General features: G+C 39.2%; 1 protein-coding gene across 1 annotated transcript in view; it reads right to left on the bottom strand.

The window, feature by feature from the left end:
- Su(Tpl) (Suppressor of Triplolethal) overlaps positions 1 to 23,964 on the bottom strand; it is a 203,910-nt gene that overhangs the window by 85,763 nt on the left and 94,183 nt on the right. The window contains exon 2 of the mRNA XM_083118390.1: positions 2,907 to 2,954. Within this exon, the coding sequence (XP_082974516.1) occupies positions 2,907 to 2,954 (48 nt within the window). The remainder of the gene's footprint in view (positions 1 to 2,906; positions 2,955 to 23,964) is intronic.

Here is a 23,964-nt window from a genome sequence, read left to right as displayed (position 1 = left end):
TTTATAAAACAGAAACAATCGTCCAATCGTTCCTTCGTACAACAGAATATTTCATCCGATACGGTTGACACCTACAACCGCAGTATGTGAATGCTTTCTTTTGTTTCTGCGCGTTTTAAAAGTAAATGATACTAGGAAGTAGCCGTAACTGCTAGTTCGGGATGCGAGTTTCAAATATTTGTCTTGGGAAAGTAACTTTGAAAGTAACTGATATGAGTTAACAAGTAACTATTTCAAATTGCAAATACTCGTTTTGGAAAGTAAGTCAACTGCAGTAAGTTACTTTTAGGGAGATTTGACACCAAAGTCGCAAGCTTAGCGGCATGACATGCCACGCATAGTGTTGCCCACGGGACGAGACGGGACAGGCTTTTAAAAATTCCAGACGAGACGAGATTGACCATGTGTCATAAGACAAACGAATATTTTCGAGACGAGACAGCATTTCCACGAGACTCCACGAGACGAGACAGGCCAAAGTCTCGTCTCGTGGGCAACACTAGCCACGCAAGCCTGCATTTGATTCGTGAAATCTTCAAGGTCACGTATGGGCTTCTCGATTTGGTGTAAAACCTCCCTTGCACATACTTAATTCTAGCTGAGCTGAGTCATGACATGTTGCACTCATGAATTAACACTAATTTCCATCAAATTATAATATTTAGATATGAAGGTATAGAATTAAGAATACACTCACTTTTTCAAGTTGTGTCGAGCAACACATTTGCTTCAAGATTAGATTCTACTTCCTTTTTATCTTATGAACCCATTAGGTCTACCATTGAAAATGTACAGAAAAGGAACAGTTACAGGGTGTCTACAAAATCATAAAAACCAAATTTCCTAACTTTTACACGCAAGAACCAAATTATTAGGGCAATTAATGTACATGAACATATGTGCAATAAGGTCACAATATTTTAGCTTAACACACACACTTAGAATTCCACATAACCAAGTTTTAGTTTAGAGGGAAGTCAGTTGCAGTTAGAGAAAAAAGAAGAAAGGTTTAAACGTAATGCAATTCCAATATAAAAATATTTTGCAGTCAGAACCTGCTCATAATCGTGATAAACGTGGAAACGTTTGTCCTGGACAGATATCTTTGTTCAAAGTTTATTTAGAAACCACGAACTCCAGATGCAAGAAACGTCACTCCTTTCAATTGTTTATAATTGAGTGAGTATTACCTGTTGCAGTAAATTTATTCATTGTTGCCAGTGCTCTATTATAAGAGTTCAAAAACAAAAACTAACTTTTTTTGTTAGTAACTTTCCTTGGATTTTTCAGGATTTTCAGGTTTCCCACACTGGTCGACAGCCTGAGTTAGTCATTCCTGAAAGTGACACATAACTAGGTACTTCGAAACACTGATCATTCTTCACCTGTTTCACGCTGTACTAAATTATTCGCGTACACACGTTGAGTAACACATTACCAGAGAATTGTTAATTGTTCGCCATAAGACAAGGCAACGAATCCCAGACAGCGGAACGAAAGGCAAGCGATGCAAACCCCCGCATGACTCATGCGAACACAAGGCCAAACACCTTGCAAGTGGCATTGGAAACATCGCGCAGATGATGAATAAGCCGCATCAGAGCTCATACGGCAGGAGTTCCGAAGGCGTTATTTCCGTCTCCCGGTTATTAAAAGAAAGGTAAATAACTTTACGATTCTCCCTTTTTTGCTGACATCAAAGCAATTTCTTGCAGGAGAATGACACGAAGCGCTCTGCAGCAATCTCCCCGAACATGCAAATATCAGGTCAGGACATGTATGGTTCACGCAAGGAAATCCACCCAAATAACCTTACCACTGCATCACGTAGTGCTGAGGCCAGGCCCTCAAGGCAAAGGAAAGGACCTTTGCAGGCAGTGATGATAATCATCTATTCTATAGATGAAAAAGAGGCAAGATTTTCATTTTACTCCTGAATGTACACACTTTTCTTTCTGCCTTGTGCAATCTGTTCTCTACACTTAGCAGTGTGAACTTGCGAGTTTATTTGGTTTAATGTTGACCCTCAAGTTTCCCGTAAGGTTTGGACTGGCTCGTGCGCCTGCTTCAGCTTCGAAAGTGTAACCTATTTCGGGGAAGAATTCGTTTATAATAGAAATAGCCACGAGACTTATCGTCCGACAGTCTCGTTCGTTTTCGAGAACAAGACAGCCTCGATCATCGAGACGAGAACGAAACAGCCTCAGATAGACAAGAGAACGAGGCTGGCATCTGCAAATCGAGCAAGATTGTACCACACCTCGTCTCGTTTCAGTATGATCCTAGTTTATAGGGTGTCCAAAACACCCAGTAGAGTAGTTGTGCGGAAAAGAGAGAAAATTGTCTCATCTCAGCAGCATAAAGTGACCATTTCTATGGAGTGTAGAGACATATAATGGTAGCAAAATTTAGAAAATGTATTCCTAATCACAAACAGAAGTACTCCATTATGATAGATGGATGATAGAACCTGAAAACTATACAAAACCTGAAACATTGGTTTATTCCAAAGAAGAGTGAGCAAGAGTAAAGCATACAACCTAAACTTCTACATTTTCACTATTTTCTTCTCATAACTATCGAATCTATAGAACCTGTAGGAATTTTGTTTGTCAAATACTTCATCAACCTTATCTAACACAGAATAAATATTGAAGAATATTGGTGGTATGACTTCCATTCACAGTGGAGTCTAATGTACGGAGAACTATGGACCTAATACAAGCCGCAGAAAGGGCAATGTACATAAATCGAAGATCACACACACACCCTCGGCTCCAAAAGAGCTGCCTTCAATGACCAACCGAATTTTATTCAGCTGAAATTAATGAGGCACGCCAATTTATCAGCAATGTTTTCAAGCAAGAAATTTCGAAACTACAATGATACAAAATAATAACACTTACCCCTCCATTTCCTAGGAACTGTATCGTTGGCTGCTGGCTTATCTTGTTCTGAAATGAATAAAAACATGACTGTAGATAACAAACTTGATATACACACACGGGAAACAAAGTGAATTATAATACCACCAGCAACTTCTACCTAACAATTATTTAGAGGAGACTGCAACTCCTTGATGCATGCAATGCAATTTTCAAGTTTCGAAAAGTATTTTGCACATACGAATTCATAAGAACATACATTATTTCTTCAAACATTAATTTCGTTATATATAGTTATATATATTAGCCATTGTTTTAAATTTGTCATGTTTTGACGAAAGTGTCAAACGTGCCTTGAATTCTGGTTATTTTACGTCTCTTTTCATCCTATTTAGTTTAATTGCAACTATACTCACGGTCATTGAGACACGGCAATCATTCGAATACACCTTAGTTATTGGTGACGGCACTTTGTCTATTTAGTCCACACAAATGTTTTTGGACACCAGCCTTTAGTTAAAAACAATGGTTAATTTAACTCAGTATCATCAACACTGACATAGCTGGGAAATACTCTATGGAATATAATACTATAACGATTCCTCTATAAGGAGTATGAGGATACGTTAGCATGTGTAGCAAAACTCCGTATACTAATCTAAACAAAACCTTAAAAGCTTATGTTTACTTCTATTGTAAGAAATACATTAAATATTCAAATCGAAAAAGTTAAATGTACATGCACCTTATGCGCGTGTTAGCAGAGTAAGAGTGAAAACTATTACGATTGCAGTTTATTGTGAAGAGTAGTATCGACCATTGTGTCAGTTATTCTTGTGTATTGGAATTTGGCGTGCAAAAGACGTGACTTATGTTGGCCGCAAAATGTACGGGTCTAACATGCTGTGCCCATTTTTTAAAAGGAATACACCGAAGACGAAGTTCTCGCCCCTCCACTTCTTCTAAATGTATAGTTACAGGTAATAAAAACTGGACAGCTTGATCCTGAAATACCCGCTTCCTGCAATGCGTTACGTGTGTTGCCTAACTCTACGGCTATTGCAGAACTTAGTATTGAAAAGTCGCTATTGAAGTTAGCTCATCGCCGTCAAGTTAGGCAACACACACAACGCATCGGTGGAAAGCCGGTATTTCAGGATCTACACGAAATCAATTTTTATTGCTGGTGACTGCAAAGGACTTTATACAAAGCGTAAAAGTACAACGTATTTGGGAGCGAGTCGTATGACTGCCAGAAAGGAATGACCAGAAATGATCTGAGCGTGCGCACACACAAACTTCAAGGTTTTCTCTACAAAACTACGTAAAACAAGCGTACAAATTTACAATGTGTTTGGTGTTTCCAAAGGTTGAGAGATTGTTACCTGTGCAGAACTGAAGAATGCTGCCGCTAATTAACTAATGACCCTCGTATATTAATTTTAGATTTCACGGGAACAAAGAAAGAAAGAAGGTAAGAAGACGAGAAGACAGAATTCAAACCTCAGAATGTTTAACGTCAATCTGTCACCACAGAGCCTACGTTTCCCCATCACAACGCTCTAAGGTAAAGCCAGCCCATGCGACTGCAAAGGAATCTTTATGCAACAACCTAAATTTCGACAAACTGCTTAGCCGGAACTTCTGCCGAAAACACGAAGAATGGCTGTCGGCCAAAGCACACACTCACAGCTGGGGTCAACTCTCGGAAATCTCTGCTAACTTGCCAAGGTCCCTCTGCACGGCAACCGGTACGTTGGCGGAACCAGAAAGAGGAATTTATCAACTTTGTGTCTGAAGCCCCTTCGTTTGACGAAAAGTGGAAAGTAGTTTAATTACACGTATGAAGAACTTTACAAGCGAGCACTGAAATGTTTCTGCGCCATATGGTTCTACTTTGCACGAAGTTTATTAGGACAAACCGTACGTTGCAATTACAGACTGAAGCCAGTATATACCTAGGTAAGATAAAAGACCACCATACTAGCTAATACGCCGGCAGAAATTTCAAACATTTAAGAAGCACGGAATATTGTAGGGTAGTCCAAGTAAAATTAAATATTATTTTGTCAAAGTCAACTCAAATGAAGAGCAATTAAAGTGGTTTTCTTTAGCAAAATTTACGTTAACCTTATGATCAAATACGCTAATCGCGAATGGACCTGCAGTTTAAAGTGGAATCCGCTACCCCACCAGGTAGCCAGTAGCCACTTTGCTATCGGGGAGATCCTCAGAGGAGAATTACCTAATTTTGGAATAAATGGAATTGAATACGTGTATCGCTATGATCGTACATTTTTAAGCATTTTCCTTAGGTATATGTATATTTTACGGAACAAGTGTTTGGGCAGATACAAGCTGAATAATACATAAACAAAATCAAATATCTTGAATGTGATCGTAAAAAGTGCAATAAGCTACGAAGCAGGAATTTGATGTTTTAGAGGGAGAGAGAGAGAGAACTAAAATTATGTTCAATAGTAATAAATTTTCGTGTAATAACCAGGGGAACGGAACTTTATGTGCTAAAAAACTCAGAAATATTTTTTTTTATGTGTCATCAATGTTGAAAATATGTGATAAAAGCAAGAAAATGTGTGACAAAAATACGTAGAAAACATTTGGTAACAAAAACAAAGTAGTACATGCATTTTAAACATCTGAAATCAGTTTCTAAATGCTTAACTCTTAGCGAGCTATTTTTTGGAAGAGTTGCACTGGATCACCATAGTTTTCATTCCACATTCTCCATTGTAAATCTGTGAAGATTATCTCTAAAAAGCATCTTATATTGTGAGAAAGATCGCTCCACGTCACAAAAAACAATTCTTGCATATTTGAAGTACGGAATGTCACTAACGCTGAACTTTTCCAAAGCTTCCTCTTCCTCTATTTCCCCTTCCAAAACACGTGCAATTTGGCACAAAGTTTGAAAACCTTGGTTTTTCCCAAAAATGTATGCACATTTAGACATTAGCATTTGTGCATTAGATCCAGTAAGGATAATATTTTCCCCAAAACGATCGTAGGCGAGGCGCCAGAGTCTACCAGCGAGCGTGTTCAAAGACAAAACAAACGTAGCACTCTCGATATGAAAGAGGTGCGAAGAATAAACATTTTTTCTTCGAGGAAGCTGAAGTCAATGAGCAATTTTATGTATTTAAAATGAAAATTCGCAAAATATGTATTTACATGCGGAAAACTAGAAAATATGTGTTTTTATGTAAAATAAAATTTGTTTTTTTCTTTTTTTTTACATATAAGGCTATGATCAGAATTTTGGCAAAAACGAGGGGGTCTATCTTATCGCAGAAAAAACATTTATTTACTCCAATTTCCGTTCCCTAGTAATAACTATTGTATTACTAAAAACTAGGGGCATGCATATTTCGTTTTTGACGAAAAAACGAAATTTGAAAAAACACATTGTAGTGTCAATTTTTCATGTTTTTCAAAGGTAAAGATGCATTTTGTGACCATGTTTTGTCACGAAATAATGCGAAATGAACTGCAAAAAGCGAAATTAACTCTTAAACAGGAAATTCAGGGTTTATTCACCGACGCGACACCTTCCGAGGTCTGAATTATCCTGAGAGTTATGCAATTCTCGAAAAATTGATTACTCTGCTGTTAATATTGGAGAAGCAAAAATTGACTCCTTTACACAGAAATAAACTTAATACTCTGATAACTACATAAATGTGCTTAGAAGTGAAATGTTAATTCTGTGGAATAAGTGTAGTTTTTAAAACAAATTTAAGATTATATTCACAATTTTAAAACCAAAATGTATTTTTATATACCACTTTTCATCCAATTTTTCACCGCTATAACACCGATATTTTATTTTATTTACCGCTTTTGAACCCGAAATTGACTCCCGTTTTTGTACTGAAATTTTGCTTTTTTTATTTACCAAAAATATGTGAAATTCAACAATGGATTTTGTAGAAACAGTTGATGGTTTGGACATATCGAAAGGATGTCGAATGACAGATTGCCAAAGAAGGTACTCGATTGGAAAGAGGAAAACAGGACGACAAAATATTACATGTACGGAGGATATTCAGTATACGATGAGAAAGAAAGTAGCAGACTGAAAGGCAGACCAGTATCTATTGACGGAGGCAACTGGTGTGTAAACGGGTAAATGAAGATGAGTTGAGTTGGTGTTTTAAGTCCACTTCATGCACAGTAAGGCTAATCGGGACTGGACCTACAGTTTAAAGTGGGATCCGAACCACTATGTGCCTCCACCGGGTATCCAACCCGGGACCCCTTCATTACAATGCAACGACGCTACCACTGCGCCATCAGGGAGGCCAGTAAATAAAGATGAGAAACATTGTAGCCAGGGGTAAATGACCATGACCATGGCATCAATAAAGCAAAATTCACAAATGTATATGCCTTTCTTGCAATTGGAAAAATCGAGCAAACACGATGTAGCAATTTTCAAGTTAGTTTGTTTGAATTTGTGACCAATTTGTGTCCACCTTACACTGAAGCATGCTAAATTATATTCAACTTCGACAAACATTTCTGGGATTTCTTCTTATTTATTATTTTGATATTTTGGTTTCAATGTGAAAAAATAGGCCATTGTGTCCCAAAATCAGCTTCTGTTTCTCTACTAACAGTGGGGTTAACATTCCCAATGACCTTGTAGTAGTTTTCCTTTGTAGCAAGATAATTTCTATTCTGTGAAATCGCATGTATAGAACAGTTGCAGAACGGGTAAAGAACCGAAGTAATTTCGTTCTCCGCTTTTTTCCTCAGTGGTACTCGTTCCTTCAGGCAAATAATCAAGAGTGTGCAATCGACTTTAAAAGGAAACATAATGCCTAATTTCCTTTCGTCACAAAATGCTACCTAGCAATAATGACGTCAAGAATCACATGATCTTGGTCCGCTTGAGGGGGTCGTCGTCTTTTGACTTCTTTTTTCAGCACCCTGGTAGCATGCAGTTTATTATTCTTGTCAGCGTGTAGGTTAACTCAATTATTTATTTTCAATCTGTATGCCCTCAGAGTTGCACACACGCATAGGTCAAAATTAACTTTAATGAGATTTCATTTTTGTATTTTTCTTGCCGAGAAGTAGCTCGTCTGGCACTTTTAGCTAATTGCGACAATGAGAATAAATGAATATTAGATGAAAGAGACAGAAACAAACATTCATACCCCAGGCCTAGATTTGAACCTGGAAACTTTGGTGTATAAGATGCGGGTAAACAGCAACCAAAATACCGTGAAGGTATGTGGGTGAATATGATGTGATCAGTACCACGCTCTTGCCGCCTTAACCTCCACCTCCCTCCCGCGGTACTAATTTATTAGAGGCTTGGTGAAATCTAGAGCTGCTCCATGCTGGAACATTGCAGAAAAAATCCAGGAAATCCGGTGGGAAATTCATATTACTATAAATAAGCACCCATTCAAAAATTGTAATGCATTTCATTTGAATATAAAAGGCCAAGAATCTGCTCACCAAGTGACCACCTTCAGTGAGTGCCTGTCCCAGCGGTGAAAATGTGTTCACAATTAAAAATATATATATATATATATATATATTTCTCAGAAATTAACAGATATTTATACACACACCTGCGCATCAATACGCAGGTATATGTGTGTATGTATATGAAAACGATATATCCATGAGAAGTCGCTAGGTTGTAAACTATGCGACAAAATATTTTATTTGTACGAGAATGGACCATTTCTTCAGCGTCTACTCAGTTCAAGTTTATTAATACGTTACAATGTTCCAAGTCGATCACTCAATGGGCTCGGTCAACAAGATTGCAAACAAGACTGCAGGAGAAAGGCCGCAAACGAGACAATCTTCATCATTCCGAGACGACATCCAAGTCTCTCGTCTCGGTATCTCCCCACGAAGAAGTCTGAAGAAATGTTGCACGATCAGTACAACAATGGCACTTCTTCCCAAGAATCAAGAGTTGAGTATTTCCGCAAGACAGAAGAACATTTGAAGAACACGAAGCTCTTAACCAGCATGCCCTTAAAAGTCAGGAAACCGCAATGCACGATGTTCGTGACTAATATGTTGCTCAGGGTTATATATATATTACATACATATTCCTAATACGGAGATACTTTTTTTTAGATAATTTACAAACTTGAGGGGAATTAACAGGAAAAGTGAAGATAAACAAATGAAATGTACATTTCAATATTGTTCCGGCGCCCGGGGGAAAACTGAAAAAATAAATTGTAAATGTCCTACATTTTAAGCACCACAGAATTGACATTAAGAAAATGCATCTTTCAATTGGAGAAACACAAAATATACAGGGGAAATTGAGAAATATTAGTTACCCCGAAAAGTATGTTCGAAAACATATACAGCAGTGTTATTGTTTCTAACTTTGGGCATTTTGTACTCAAGAATTCCCTTTCAAAATGCATCATTTTTTAACTTAACATATGTCAATTTCACATTATTTGCCAACATTTTCTAGTTATAGGATGCATCTTATTTACTGGGAATGAGTTTGTCTTCCTAGATTTTGACTTGAACTGCTGCTCCAGTTGAGGTGTAACGTAACAAAAATAACTAGTTACTTGTTGTATTCGTGTTCCTAACACGTTACTAAAATGATATGGGTAATTGTAATGGCACCTCGTTATTTTGCATTATTTGCCTTGCCTTGATAAATTCAGAACTTGCCAGGAAGAAGCATGAATTTCAGAGAACAGATGTGATACATGTGAAAACAGTTCAATGTACTCTACTTATTTGTATGACAAAGTAACGGTAACGTGTTACTGAATAATAATAATACATAGCCATGGTGTCGCCTCACTTAGCAGTGCAATAATTCGCATTTTTATGAAGATATAATTCGACCGACATTGGGCAAAAATGCTACATATTCTAAGACGAGAGACAAAGGGGGGGAACTATGTTCCCTTGTTATCGTAAAACTTACAACATAGTATCGTTAATACTAAACAGCCTGCCTATTAATTTACAAAAACGAGACAAAACCGTTCTTATTTCAATTTGAACATTTTATCACCCATATAGATAAGGATTATAATTTACAGTTGCGTGCACCACAAATATATATTTTTAAAAATAGTCACTAAATTACATCAATTATGATAACTTTGGCCGGCAATACTTTCAAACGGTCACGCCTCTTTTTTTCTTTGCAGTAGTTTCATGCTAGCGGAAATTAACGGACTTAGTCATTTCTCTAATCAAGTTTTAGTGTAGAGTCACGCTCGGAGGTGATTGGAACATACACACACATTAATCACAATCTTACTAAAGTCTCTAACCAGACGAAATTCTCGTTCTTGGCAATACTAGACGAGACCGAGACTTGCCTCGCCTCTGAACCATTCGTGTCCTATTCTTTATAACAAATCAAGGTGCGTATGGGGGAACGACAACGTCTGACTACGAAAAAAAAAAACGGAAGAATAACATTAAAAAAATTGACATTCCTCACAGAATTACATAAGAAAAAGAATTATGCCACAATTTATTAAAAGTGTGACCCCCATTCTCCCCTCCCCATCCGGCTGGAACGTAACTTGACCCGAATCCCACACGTGGAACGCGAATATCGCACAGGAGAAGTTAACTAGCCAACTCTCACTTAATTAAGGGCTTCCTCTATCAAATCCTGCAAGCAAGCAACGCACGCACACGCGTACTCTCAGCCATGGGTGAAACAGTCGAGCTCCCTAAAAAAGCGCAACAGGAGTTTGCACAGCATCCAACCCAGTGCTATACATTGCCGGTCGCAAACCACGAAATTAGAATATTTATCTTTGATACCTACTAAATATATGCTTCCAGGTGTTACCATGTGTTAGTTAATAATAAAAATCTAATTATTGATAACTCGTTTGAACCAGTTTCCAAATTCAAGTACTTAGGAGTAATACTAACAAATGAAAATTATATTAAAGAGGAAATAAAAAGTAGGCTTAATTCAGGAAATGCATGTTACTTTTCTCTTCATAAACTTTTGTCTTCTCATTTAATATCTATGAAAATAAAAGTTAAAATATACAAATGAGTAATTTTGCCTGTATTATTATATGGATGCGAAACTTGGTCCCTTACATTGAAAGGGAACATAAATTGAGAGTATTTGAAAATAAGATCCTTAGGAAAATATTTGGGCCTAAAAGGGATGAAGAGACAGGTGAGTGGAGAAGGTTACATAATTTAGAACTACATAATTTGTATTGATGTCCAGATATTATTAGAATGATTATATCAAGAAGACTTAGCTGGGCAGCCGATGTGGCATGAATGGGAGAGGAAAGAAGAGTTTACAGGATTCTTGTTGGGAAACCTGATGGTAAGAGACCTGTAGGAAAGCCAAGACGAAGATGGAGGGATAACGTTGAGATGGACCTAAAGGAAATCGGTAGGGATGGAAAAGAGTATATAGATCTTGCTCAGGATAGGGACAGATAGAAGGCCTGTGTTGCTGCAGCCATGAACCTTCGGGTTTAAGAAGGCTAGAGAGTTAGTTAGATACCTACTTCAATCTACTAGGTCGCCAGTTTAAGCGGTTACATAAAATAATGCGGCCATTAGAAGTATCCGAATCTAGCAGGAATCTAATATTTGATTCAATATCCGAATCTTGGGTCATCCGAATCCAGTAGGATCCGAATCTTGGGTCATCCGAATCCAGTAGGATCCGAATCTTGGGTCATCCGAATCCAGTAGGATCCGAATCTTGGGTCATCCGAATCCAGTAGGATCCGAATCTTGGGTCATCCGAATCCAGTAGGATCCGAATCTTGGGTCATCCGAATCCAGTAGGATCCGAATCTTCGGTCATCCGAATCCAGTAGGATCCGAATCTTCGGTCATCCGAATCCAGTAGGATCCGAATCTTCGGTCATCCGAATCCAGTAGGATCCGAATCTTCGGTCATCCGAATCCAGTAGGATCCGAATCTTCGGTCATCCGAATCCAGTAGGATCCGAATCTTCGGTCATCCGAATCCAGTAGGATCCGAATCTTCGGTCATCCGAATCCAGTAGGATCCGAATCTTCGGTCATCCGAATCCAGTAGGATCCGAATCTTCGGTCATCCGAATCCAGTAGGATCCGAATCTTCGGTCATCCGAATCCAGTAGGATCCGAATCTTCGGTCATCCGAATCCAGTAGGATCCGAATCTTCGGTCATCCGAATCCAGTAGGATCCGAATCTTGGTCATCCGAATCCAGTAGGATCCGAATCTTGGTCATCCGAATCCAGTAGGATCCGAATCTTGGTCATCCGAATCCAGTAGGATCCGAATCTTGGTCATCCGAATCCAGAAGCATCTGAATCTTGGTTATCCGAATCCAGAAGCATCTGAATCTTGGTTATATGAATCAATTAGGATCCAATAATCCGAATCTTGGTCATTCAAACCCATTAAGATTCGATAACCCGGATCTTTGTTATCCGAATCCATTAAGATCCGTTAATCCGAAGCTTTGTTATCCGAATCCATTAAGATCCGTTAATCCGAATTTTTCTTCTCCGAATCCATTAGGATCAAAAAATGCGATTGATTGGATTTGCTTTATTTTACTTCACTTTTCTGCAACTTTTGGATAATCGCAAAGATGAGCACCAAGTGTGACAAAACGAAATGGATGGAAAAACAATCACAAATACACATGGACAGAACACATGTCCCCCACAGAGGATTATAGTGGCTGCAGCTCCAGGTGCCAAACTCGTTAGTCTGCAAAATAGAGTCCAGGGTTTACTGCGTGGAAGGGATGTTAACATTTGGGTGTTTTCACAAAGGGTCACCCCTTTAATCCGAATTCGTTAGGTTTCCATATTCGAATCAGACACCAAAATCTTGAAAGAATCGGACACATTTATTCCTATCACGAACATGAACAGTGTTGCATGTTGTCAGTGATGATTTTGATGAAGCAGTAAGGAGAAATTGTTCCCAGACAACCGTAAAATGAGCGGTCTGATTCACGATTTATAGGTCACAGAATATATGTTCCTGGTGGAACATATGTGTGTGGTTAAAACTGGAAATTGAAATGTGATTTGTCGGTAGATTTTTGTAACAAAACTTCGATCCCATTGTATTAATTTTATTCTTATTACACATTAAATATGTGTTTGTTGTTACTTAGTATCCTTTTAAACTCGAAATAAGCTGTATTTTTTTCTTTAGTAGCGGCTGGATCACCAGTGGATGCAAGTGTCTCGCCGACAATGACGTAGGAATCCCCCAGTGGCGTAGTAGTAAGCTGTCACCTTGCAATCACGGAATCCCGGATTCGATTCCGGTGGAGGAGCATGAAACAGTGATTCGGGTCCCACTTTAAACTGTAGGTCCAGTCCCGATTAGCCTATGTGAGCATAACGTGGACTTAAACTTTGACGAACAAACCTCGATAGCGAAGATGCTAAACCTATCGCCATGCAACCAAAGGGTCTCGTGATCGATTCCCAGTGGGAGTCAATTTCAGGTCCTTCCTTCCCTGTCATGAGCATTATTTCGCAAACATAATCCAAGTTACATTCGCATTGGATTTCCAAACAAAGAGCTATCACCTTACTCGCAGGTAAACATAACAAAGACGCGAAATTGCACGCAAAAGCAAGATACGCAAAGGCTAATAATAGTGAGAATCTTGTTGCAGTAATTATGGACGTGCACGCGATGGACAAAGCTAGTAATGACTACTTGAAATGATCACAATGTTTTTTAAACACACAAAGCACAAAATGCTTGTAAGAACTCCCGGACAAAGGTACTAAAAACTTAAAAACAATTTACGAATTTTATATTTGAGTTACTATTATTATGATCATACACTAGATTCAAGAGGGCAATAAAGTGCAGGTGTTTTTATCTATTTCATTAATCATAATCCACTCGCATCGTCGTAATTAACCTAAAGAAGTGGACATGTGAAGGAAAAGCACCGATTACAATAAACAGGAGCTCCTGCTTAGCTGAATTGTTGGCGCTCTTGCCTTTGACACGATGGGTCCTTGGCTCGATCTTCGATGGGAGCTCCGAAATTTTCGGGTTCACCAAGCACCGTGAGGCCAATTGGGGAGCTACTTGAAAAGAGGTAGAAGGCGTTCGAAAGTCAGAAAAACAGCTGCAATTAAACTCGACACACCCGCCCACGCAACACCCAGTGAAAAGTCACTTGGTCAGCCTGGGCTCTCAAAGGATTGTTGCTCCTCGGAGTATAGTATATAGAGAGTTCTTTGTCTCCAAGGTCACTCCCCACGCTAAGATAAGGAAAGGAGTCCTAATTTCCATATCTCTACGAAGAAATTCGCTCCCTAAACTAAGATGGGGGACCTCACCCCAAACTTACCTGCTGAGAACGCCTATTGGTCACTCCAAAAGGTGAATTTGCACACCTTTATTGTATTCAGAGTGGTCGGTTGGTCTTCGTTGCCTATTTGTTGATTATTCCAGAAGCAGCACTTTACCAGTAGAAACGAGCAAAAACAGGGTAATTTTCAGTGGAACACCATATACACTTGTTTTCCAGCACACAAAGTGACAAACATTTATAATATAATATATATATATATATATATTTATTTAAAGTTTCTAAAAAATATTTTCAAGTGCACGAAAATCCACACAAATCGTTCAGAATCCATCCATAAACTTCAATCTTAATACAAAGCACCAAAGTATGTGTTGTTCTCTTGTTCAGAGAAACTAGTACACTCAACGGCGAAAGAAACAGTAGGCGAATTGTCCACCACCATTACACAGTGTGATGACAATGAATTGAAATAAAGACGTCAATAAGCAGAACAATGCCTGCTTCGAACCAACATAGTTTCATTCCTTAAAACAACACAGGATGTAGAATAAAAAAGTAATGAAAATAGCGGTGGACAATTTGCTTACCATTATCTTTGCCGTTGACTGTACACACAAGGATTGTAGTGATATACTTGATCTGAAGAAGAGTGTAACAGGGAAGAGTTAAGCAACACCATAGTCTTTGCGTGATTTAAGATTTCTGTGAAATTTTTTTAAAAAATAATTTCCTTCAAAATGTATCCAAAATTTTCGGTTTAAGTGGCCATGATGTACATTTTTATATCCACTGTAAAATTCTATAGTTTTCATTTTTTCATTTAAACAACATCGTACTTGCGGCTCCATAGCTATATGTTGCTGTTGAATAGTGACGTAATTACTTATTTTAAAAGGAAAACTGTGTTGAGTGGAAGAAGTAGGTTTGGGGTACAGGCACGACAACTAACACTTCTTGTCGGGAGTGAAACAACTGAAGTGTTAAAACACGAAGACGTTAATTGGCTTATTCAGCGTTTATCTTAATGCACTGCCTAGTTAACAGTAATGCTTGGAAATGCATTCAGCAAACGAAGGTTCATTTTGCTCTGCGTAAATGTTGATTCGAACTGCGTGAAATTTTATTACATGTGCGCACCAAAGGAGATGCATTTGCTTTAGTGGGAGGAAGTGCCAGCAAGGATTGTAGTCCTCCTGAGTTATTCACGACCAGTCCAGTGGCAAAATAGGGGTGGACGGCTGCAAGTGGAACGCAGGTTCCGAGAAAATATATTTTCTCTCATTTCGAAAGGGTTTGTTTCGAGATGTAACACAACCACAAAACAAGCGAACGATTACAAACGACCGATCTGAAACGCAGCGTACCTTCGTGCATGATTCAATCTACTTCCCTTCACGCGTTTGGATCATTCCACTTGATCTAGTCGGGTCGTCCGCGGTCTATCAGTTGGGGCAAAGTACAGGGTGTTCTAGAAATTCTTATACATTCTAATGCGCCTCGGCGACAAAAGCAGCAACGTTCTCCGAACCTATTGTGATTCTTCTGTGTTCACCTCCACCATGTTTCGATCAACGGAGCAAAATATTTTAGTTGATGGGAATACCCAAGAAAAGTTCCACATGATTGTATCTGTTTTATCCGTGCACTAGCGTTATACACCTGTTCTCCCACTAAAATACCCGGGGATTTAGATTTTGTGCATGGTTTATTGAAAAAAATCACAACCTAAAAATGACGTCGCAGCACGATAGCTGAATAATAAAAAATAATTGAATTTAAATTTTGAATAATATTTATTCATGTCATTTGCAATATTAACAGTTTAGAGCCAGCAAAAACTTCTTATACCCCCCCTCCACCAGCACCATCGCCTGGATTATTATATGGCTAACCGACGCCTGGGCCAATTGCTAGTATAATCCTTTGTAGGGTGGTGCATTGTATTGTGCTTTGTCCATCCGTGTACTGAATGCCATTTTCACGGGCAGCGTTTATCAATGGTGTAGTGAATTTAGCTCTTCAACAGGTTTTAATTTGTTCTTGACCGGGAGTCAATCTTCATAATATATCTTCTTTTAATTTACTGGTGAACTCGTTCTGTTTCTGCTAATGGGCTCAGGTTCCCGTATTAGAAGAAGTAAATAGCCTGAGTGCTGACTCGCTCACTACACATTTTAATGAACAAACTCAGCCTCGTGCCTTCATTGGAAAATTTTCCTTCGCAAATATTGTCTAGCTTCCGCCAATAGCGTTTTCGAACACCTTTAGAGGAAAGGTTCGGCAGATTAGGATCAGGCAATTGCGGTATCTGTCTCACAGGTGTATTCTATTCATCGACCATTATGCATTCAAATTTCATAATGTGTGTTGGAGTCAAGTATTGAAAAGAACTATTCAGGTCAATTATGAGAGATGCACAGTAAAAATCTACTAGAACCACAGTTTAATCCTCGAGATATAGTTGGGAGTTACGGTAAAACACTCGAAATCCTATGTACTCCCAAGCAGAACACAAAAATCGACCTAGTTGTTCATGATTCACGTTACGCTCCATGAAGAGTGTTTCGCTGTACTCGGCAAGTAGCTGTCCTTGACTTTACTCCCGCTGCACCAGATTGTACCCTCAAGCTTGCAGCCAGCAAGTTGAGATCGAAGGAACTCCAGGACACTTCACACAGCAGCAAGATCCTTGCACAGGGAAACCGGTTTTTAAAGCAGGGATTGACGGGGAAAGGGAAATTGGGCGAATGATTTTGTTTACAGCATCTTCGTGCCACGTTAACAATACTCGCATGACCAGTGTTCGAATTGAACTTAATATAGAGGCTGCGAGAGTTTCTTTTCCACGTTTAGGTACTGGCTTCATAGAATTCAGTCAGTGCATTAACAAATTTCTAGAGCATTTTCTTTAGTGTCTTAACTGTACTTAGAATACAATTTTGGGGGAAATAAGAAAGCAATGGCTACACTTAGAAAAAACGTAATTTATAAGTATTTCTATTTACTTACAATAATCTTACACCAATTAGGGTTTACAAACGTGTGATAAATCCATATTCACAGCACACACAACCATCATATTTAATATTCACAGACATTTCTAAGTTTTCAGGATTACCAAGTCACTGGGAATCCTGTGTGTATTATTAAAAGCCTGGTCAATGAAAACTCTGTGTCTATTATTAAAAGTCGAATATTTTCACTAAACAAAAATACTGAGCACTTTTGTACATACCTGTTCAGGTAAACTGGCACATGCTTCAATTGTCCAACCTTATAAAATGTGCTCCTTTATGTGAACAGGAATGTACAACATTCAGTTGCAATATTTTTTCCATTATTTTTACAAATATTGGACATGATGACAATTACCAGTTTTAAAAATTAATCTCCAACACTGAATGAATGGTGATAAGATGAAATAGTTGAAGGGGCAATAACAAAGACATATGGACAACACAAACCCCACAGATGATTATCCTGGCTGCAGCGCCAGACGCCAGAGCCTCGTTGCCTGCAAGACTACAGTTCCCGGGGTGTACTACGAAGAAGTAAGGTGGACTTTTAGGTGCCTTCTCAAAGGCCATTCCCTTATACACGTCTAATATTGAAAATTATTGTTGAAGAAAGTATAGTACTACACATGTTTTCAGTTGGGAAGAGATTTTCTTTCATGTTTGTAACGATTTTAAACAAAATACTCTGAAGCCCCTCCCCACTTTCCCCGATGGATGCAACTACTGTGTGCCATAATCGCCAAACCTAATTGCCTGATTACATGATTTCGTTTCATTATTATGAATTATGAAAATTGAAACGAAACTATCAGTCTATAAACTAGTAGATAGTTACTACGTACACACTCACAGAATTTAATACAATAAAGTTGGATACAATTCGACAAAGTTTGAGGAATACCACAGAATTAATTTTAACGTTGAGACTACTAGTAAGAAACTTTCTTCTTTCTTCATCCGGCGCTACAACTCTCCCGCTCAATGATCTTGTGCCACTGCTTCCTATCTTCTGTATACTTTCTCCAATATTTAACTTTCGTTCTCCTCTTTTACAAAGGGTATCCTGCAAGTAATGCCTCCTCCGTAACAACTTTTGAAATTTTTAACTGATTTTAATGAAACTGCGCAGACATGTATTATGATGTGTCACCAATGTGCAGATTTCTTTTTAGATTCGCAAATAAACAACATGGACGACAGAAAGCAAAAAGCAGTGACTGAATTCCTGGAAAAAGAGATCCAGATATCCACGGAAGACTTCTGGCGGTGTGCGGAGTTGCAACAATTGACATCAGTAATGTCCGAAGATGGATGAAGAGGTTTCGAGAGGGGGGGAAAGTTCACTGTCGGGCAAACAGCGGAGTGGGAGACCCTTAACTGCAGTGACATGTAAAAAGACAACAAGTGAATGACCTCATTAGAGATGCTGTCGTGTGATCCATTCATTGTGGTCTTGGTGCTATGGAAACATTAATTAGTGATATCGGTTACAGAAAAAAATGTTCAAAATGGATCCCAACCCCTAACTCGTGAACAAAGGGTGGACGTGACCCGGAACCCCTTGGGCTGTTATGAGAGAGAGAGGGCGAGTTGTTTATCTCTAATGCTATATGGAGAGATGAAACCTGGGTGTTTCTGCATGACCCCGAAATCAAAGGTGTATCAATGGAATGGCACAACACTTCACCTCGACAGGACAAGATCCTCGAGGAAAGTGGTGGTGATAATCATCTGGGACTTCGACTGATCCTTGAACGGGGTGCAACAATAAACAGTCCTCACTATGTGCACAAAGGAACTTATCAGAAAGAAAAGAAATGACATTTCACTTGATAGTGTTCTGTTACATCATGATAATGAACGCCCCCAAACCTCGATGGAGACTGCACAGGCTGTTGCCAAATTGGAGTGGACTGTGATATACTAACCACCCCCTACAATCTCGATTTCGTGCCCTCCGACATTTTCTTGTATTGTCCTTAATATCCATGTTTCGCAAACGCAGGTAACACATGATTTTATTAAAGTTTTAGAGCTTTAACATTAATTAAAAATAACAAAAATGCAAGAAGAAATTCACGACGGTGAAAGTTTGGCAAGTTTTTGAAGTGCTAGTAAAAAAAAGTTATCTCCAACTAAACAAAGAAGCGTGAGCTTGACCTTTACTCATTTCAATCTTTCTCATACATTTCACGAGTTTAATATTTTTAGTTGTGGCCGCGGTGGCTCAGTCGGTAACGCGTCTGACTACCATGCTCAAGGTCCCGGGTTCGATCCCCGGCCGGTTCAAATCCGGGAACTTTTCTAACGGTGAAAGCGGCCCCGGCGCCCACCCAGCGTCGAAAAACATGGGTACCTGGGGGAAACCCTGGGGGGTAAAGGCGGTCAGGGGCGTGATGCTGATCACATCACCCCCACTCACGACCGGATCAAGAAAGTGTGGGGCGTTACCCCCACACCCCCTATACGCCTTCATGGCGTGGTGCTATGCACAGGGGAACACTTTACCTTTTTTTTTTTACCTTTTTAATATTTTTAGTTTCTATAATTAGAGTCGCTTTTCCGCCACTTTAGGCTAATCGCTACGACGAGGATGAGTGATGAGTGGACACTCAGAAAGAAAATCTGTCTCCACGCCAGGGCTCGAAGAGATCGTGAGTCCACACGAGGAGCCTTCAATGGGCTTAAAGTGTGTATAATGTATGCATGCATACTAGGGCTTTGCCGATGTATCGGTTAAAATTTATTTACCGTTTACCTGTTCGGCATTTTGGTATTTTACGGGCGCCGCAAAAAAGCCTCTCGACACTTTCGCAGGGTCTAATTATCCCGTAAATTATGCAAAATCCTGTAAATTATGTAAAATTCGAAAATTCTCCTTATTTTGCACCAGTTTTGTGTGAAAAAAAATCCGTAATGACATAACATGTAACTTAATATTCTAATGTAATTATTTTTTCTCCCCAGGTATTGCAGCTGGAATGCTGAAATTGCACCAGGAGACAGTTTGACGTTTGCACCACAGAGAGTATTTTTTTTCCTGTGCAGCTCTAGCAAGAGAAGCCTGAACTACGAAACAAACATGGCGTGCATGTTACTGTCGTCCACGTGTGAAGAGCAGCGAAGTGTAGTTCGATTTTTGTGGGCCAAAGGGCATACACCGAGTGAAATTCACAGGGATATGTGTGGCGTGTATGGGGACGACTGTCTGGACCGTAGCAATGTCTCCAGGTGGTGTGCATTCTTTCAAGAGGGTCGTGTGAACCTTAGTGATTCGCCACGCTCCGGGCGGCCGGTAACAGCTTCAACTCCGCAGAATATCCGCGCCATTGAGGCAGCAATTGTGAACGAACGGCGTGTGCACCTGCGAACCTTATCGCATACGTTCAACATTTCCTATGGTGTGGTGTACGACATTGTTCATGACACGTTGAAATTCCGTAAAGTTAGTGCTCGCTGGGTGCCTAAGAACCTGACAGACCACCACAAGGGCCAGCGAATGATGACAAGCATGGATCACTTAACGCGTTACGCCACAGAAGGGCATGACTTTCTGAAAGGAATCGTCACTGGTGATGAGTCGTGGGCGTACCACTACACGCCCGAAACGAAGCAGGCCTCTATGGACTGAAAACATGCTGGTTCCCCAGTACGAAAAAAATCCAAAGTGACTCAATCTGCTAGGAAAGTGCTTGTGACAGTGTTCTGGGACATGTTTGATGTGTTATTGGTGGACTTGGCTGAACACGGGACCACTGTGAATGCTGCAGCCTACAATAAAACTTTGGTTAAGTTGCGTCGTGCCCTTCGTGACAAACGTCGCAACATTCATGCTGATGGTGTCAAACTTCTTCATGACAATGCCCGTCCCCATGTTGCTGCTCCTGTTCGTGAGAAACTCACCGAATTTGGGTGGGAGGTGCTCCAGCATCCACCATACAGTCCGGACCTGGCACCGTCGGACTTTCATCTGTTTGGTCCCATGAAGAAATCCCTGGCCGGCCAACACTTTGCGACAGTGAAATCAGCAGTCCGCAGATGGATCTACTCCAACCAAACAGACTTATACGAACAGGGCATATTGAAACTGGTACCACGATGGGAGAAATGTGTTGAGAAACTTGGTGACTATGTAGAAAAGTAGGTCAAAGATGTCAGTTCATTTGTGATTTGTTTGGTTTTTGTTACATATTAAACTTTTTGCGCAAAAAATGAGTCCGTTACTTTCCGATCTGCCCTCGTAATTTTTGTATATTTTAAACCAAAAATCTTGGTCATATGAGGCACATAATTAAACTGGAATACCTACACTATTATTAATGAATATTTTGAATAACTTTTTAATTATTACAATTTTCAAGTATCGGTATCGGTGGGAATCGGTGAGAGTATTGGTATCGGTTCAAAGTGGTATCGGCTCAGCTAATGCATACCTTTCTTATTTAAATGCATAAAAGATAAAACGAATACAAGGTACATATTGGTGATTGATGCTAAATATAAAGATAATATGCGCATTCCTTTCACACATTTCTCTTGCTTCACAATCGTTCTACTGTAGATTTTTTTCTGAATATCAAAATCGTGATCCAGTCGGTGACATCTGACTGCCGTGCGAAATATCCGGGTACGATTTTGGATCAGGGGAATTTTCTTTTTTTAAAAAAAAAAATATCCAAAAAAGGTCCTGTGTAAACAGATCTACAGCTAACAGGGCCTCTTATCAATGAGAATCTTGGGGAGGCGCATACGCGATTGCAGGACAGTGCTTACCTCACCACCTCCATTATGGCCAAGATCGGGAATGTGTTAACACTTACCGCTTACATGCCTCCACGGTAGGGTGCAATACACAAAATAAAACTCATATTAAATTGACTACAATAAATGCAACCGAATGGTTAACGCTCTCTCCTTTGGTGCGAGAGGTTTCGGGTCAGATTCCCATGGAGTCCCAAAAATATCTCTGTTGACCCAGCATCACTAGGAAATTGGGGAGCTACTAGGAAAAAAAATGGTCTCGAAAGCTAGAAAAGAGCGGTGATTTACCACGGACCAACCAATGAAAAGCAGTTTGGCCAGCTTTGACCCTCAATCACAAGCTGATCCAGCATGAAGTTTATACAAAACGACCGCTTTTCATATAATTAGGTACGTTAAAAACCTTGCCTGTGTTATTACTTGAAAGAGAAACAGAGTTTGTCCCTATCGTGAAAAACAACCAACCTTCAAATTAGCCACAAGATTTACTAAATGATCAAAAACAATTTGAAAAAATACAGGTCAATAATTGCCTACCAGTAGCGTGGTACCCACATAGCAACTGGTTACGTAAGAACTTGTGGCCAGCATAATGACGAAGCAGAAAATGCAAATATGACTGACTATTTACTCCGCGATTTCTCGCATCAAAGTAATGCCACATCCACAATCGATTTTATATTTAGATTTCAAATTCCGTGTTCAAATGTTCTCAATTTGAGGTTGTTAATAAGACAAATATGACTAAAAATGTCATACTTGAAATCAATCTGGTAATTTACATTAATATTTCATTCATTATAGCTCATCATCGCAATATTACTCTGATAGATACTTTAACTATTTAAAAACATTATTAAATTACCACTCTCCATTAATATGACATTAATATACTGTATTCTACATACTACATACCAATCTTCAGTATAGAGCGTGTGGTCGTGCAACATCGACATATTTTGACAGTTTTCCTTGTTAACGCCTAATTTAGACCTTACGATAATTTGGAATACACTTTCGTCTATCCTTCACAGATCCAGGGTTGTCGCTGAATTGTCGGAAAACACGAAATCTTAAGTACGCTACAAACGGACAATTTTCATCTTTAAATCGCCTTTATGCCCCTGTAGGCTAATCGCGATACGGGATATGATACAGGATACGCGATCATGCTGCCATCTGGAGTGGAAATACTTCAAACTGACATGGTCGGGAAATCAGGTGACGATATGGTAACAGCACAATTCTGCTAGCCGCCTAATTTTGTGTTTCCGAGTGTAATACTACTGTTCCACATTCACACCAAAAAAATATGTTCATTTTAAACATTATTCTTGTCTCTTTCCTGCCACTTTTCGTTAATCGCAATGAGCATTAAATAAAACTGATGAAGGTGAGAGAAACGAAGACCAATGACTCAGTCGAGAGTGGAACCCGGAACCTTCTACAACGCTCGGCAATCGAGATTATTACTATCATGAAGTTTCAAGATAAATCTGCAATATTTCAACTCGAAGAAAAAGAAAGGGTATGGGGAATCGCGCACTATTTAGAAGTAAGGCAGTTGCAAGTAACAGGTACTTTTTTCCTCCTAAAAATTAAGGAAAATTAAGTTTGGTTCCAAGTAGTTTCCAGTTTCAGCAATGAACAAAATTTTCGTTTGCTATGAAACTTGAAATAATGTTACACGTTTAAAGTGACGTAATTTTACCGGGGGTGTTTCCTTGAAATTTCCTCAGCTCTATATATTTTTATACTTAAAATCTATGAAGTTTATTTCATTTAATGAAAATTCATTACGGTCTGCTTCTTTGCTTCATTCGTGCAACACGTTCTACGAGTTATAGCTAGGATGAAGCAAATGTACAAGTAAGTTACAGTAACTTTTAAAGTAAATATAAGTCTAGCCGAGTTACTTTTGCAGCAAAGTAACGGTGTTACAGTTCTTTTTAAATAGTAACTTTCCCAAGATTCG

This window comes from Lepisma saccharinum, chromosome 3 (assembly GCF_977018435.1).
Source record: "Lepisma saccharinum chromosome 3, izLepSacc3.1, whole genome shotgun sequence".
Classification (NCBI taxonomy): domain Eukaryota; kingdom Metazoa; phylum Arthropoda; class Insecta; order Zygentoma; family Lepismatidae; genus Lepisma; species Lepisma saccharinum.
Note: the sequence above shows the minus strand (reverse complement) of the source record. Positions and strands in the feature narration are given on the sequence as shown.